Raw genomic sequence first — 2,013 nt, 5'->3', positions numbered from 1 at the left:
GCTACGGCAGCGGTGGCTAGGGTTTAGTGGGGAGGAGATGAGATGCTCGCGCCCCTGTATATATAGGTTGGAGGCAGGGCGACGGCCGCGCCACGCGTGGCATCGCCATTACTACGTGCGCAGAGGTAGGTGACGGCCGCGCCACGCGAGGCATCGCCATTTACGCGACGCATGACGCCGAACGACGCCTCGTCGCCAAGATCTTGGCGGAGAAGACGCATCGACGCAGGGTCGCTGCTAGGCGGGCCCGACGAAACGTCCGCTTGACGCGAGCGGACACTTTCCGTGTCCACCGAGCGTCCGCCAGAGACGCATCCTAGGCGCATATTTGGGCCAGGTTTGCGTCTCCGCGGACGGCCCGGTCACTTTGCGTCGCCCCGCTGGAGGTGGTGCTATACGCATTTCCGGTCAGGGCGGACGAACCTAGCGTCCGTTTGCGTCGCGCTGCTGGAGATGCCTTACGGTAGCATGAGTGATAGTACCACTTGCAAGTAGATCTACACAGTAAAAGTGGACTGATACAAACCAAATAAGTAGAATAAAATGTTGTACAGTACTACATTAGTGTGAATGGATGGAGTACCAATTTGGATCCTCCCATTAGACGATTGGTGTTACCCTAAACAATCACGCTGGTAATTTCTTGATCTCCGGTAACCAAACACCACAAAGGCGGCAAGCCTACGCCAAGAAACGAACCGCCAAAAGGATGTTCTTTCGTTCTCAAAAACTGTAACCGCGAAATTGAAACCAAACGGACGCTCCCTCCTCTCCGTGCCGCGCGCCAAAAACGGAGCCGCCCGCCCAAACTTTTCATGCCACGCCAGCGATCCGCGTCGAAACGCATCCAGACCGTCCACGCCGAGCAGCGCTGGACGCATCCCACCGTTGGTAGACGCCGATCCGAGGCGCCCGCCCGCCCACCAATCAGAGCCCACCTCCGTTCCTCTATAAAAACAGATACCCTGCTCCTTCTTCCTCCACATCGCATCCCAACTTCCTCCGCCGCCGCCAGCACTCCCAACCCACCGGCGAGCCTCCACCTACCCACCTCCAGTAGCAGCGATGGCCCCCAAGGCTGAGAAGAAGCCGGCGGCGAAGAAGCCCGTGGAGGAGGAGCCGGCGGCGGAGAAGGCCGAGAAGGCGCCTGCCGCGAAGAAGCCCAAGGCCGGGAAGAGCCTCCCGGCGGGGAAGACCGCCGCCAAGGAGGGCGGCGAGAAGAGGGGCCGCAAGAAGGGCAAGAAGAGCGTCGAGACCTACAAGATCTACATCTTCAAGGTGCTCAAGCAGGTCCACCCCGACATCGGCATCTCCTCCAAGGCCATGTCCATCATGAACTCCTTCATCAACGACATCTTTGAGAAGTTGGCCGGCGAGGCCGCCAAGCTCGCCCGCTACAACAAGAAGCCCACCATCACCTCCCGGGAGATCCAGACCTCCGTCCGCCTCGTCCTCCCCGGCGAGCTCGCCAAGCACGCCGTCTCTGAGGGCACCAAGGCCGTAACCAAGTTCACCTCCTCTTAGATCTCGTTGCTTGTATCTAGTTGGCTGCTGTGACTCCTGGTAGTTCTTGTCTCTGGTTATCTGCAACAAGTAGTAGTTTGACTAATGATGGGTTCGTGTTCCTGAAATTGCCAATGTTTCGTTGGCTAATGGTTTCAAGAAATCAATTATGTATGGTGATGCTTTTCTGGTCTGTGAATCCTCATACTGCTGTTTCCGTTTCTGAATTGTATGTTTCAGAAACAGACGTTTTGCAACGTTGTTTCCTGATCTTACTAATGGTTGTCAACTTTGATTATCTGCAAGTAGTTGTACTGATGCTTGATGAGAATCGCTGAATCATTGCTAGTGTTTTCTAGCTGGTTGGTCGCTGAGAACTGAAATGCTCGTGCTAGTATATCTCCCTTTTGGCAAGCTGAGATTCTGAGCATAATGATTTATTTCTCATTTTATCTATCACTGATTGGTGCTAGGCGGTTGAACTATTGCCAATGTTTTCTTGGCTGGTTG

The 2,013-nt window shown here is 55.1% G+C and overlaps 1 protein-coding gene across 1 annotated transcript; it reads left to right on the top strand.

The window, feature by feature from the left end:
• Nucleotides 1-980: 980 nt before the first annotated feature.
• On the top strand, nucleotides 981-1,702 carry LOC127317187 (histone H2B.1-like). The gene has a single exon (XM_051347712.2). The coding sequence runs from the start codon at nucleotides 1,066-1,068 to the stop codon at nucleotides 1,522-1,524; it is 459 nt and encodes a 152-aa protein (XP_051203672.1). The 5' UTR covers nucleotides 981-1,065; the 3' UTR covers nucleotides 1,525-1,702.
• The last annotated feature ends 311 nt before the right edge of the window (nucleotides 1,703-2,013 follow it).

This window comes from Lolium perenne, chromosome 1 (genome assembly GCF_019359855.2).
Source record: "Lolium perenne isolate Kyuss_39 chromosome 1, Kyuss_2.0, whole genome shotgun sequence".
NCBI classification, from domain to species: Eukaryota; Viridiplantae; Streptophyta; class Magnoliopsida; order Poales; family Poaceae; genus Lolium; species Lolium perenne.
The sequence above is the reverse complement of the archived record's forward strand: the minus strand, read 5'-3'. Positions and strand labels throughout refer to the sequence as shown.

What these genes read in the sequence shown, in the direction of transcription:
- LOC127317187 (XM_051347712.2), top strand. Translation starts at nt 1,066, where the DNA reads ATGGCCCCCAAGGCTGAGAAGAAGCCGGCGGCGAAGAAGCCCGTGGAG.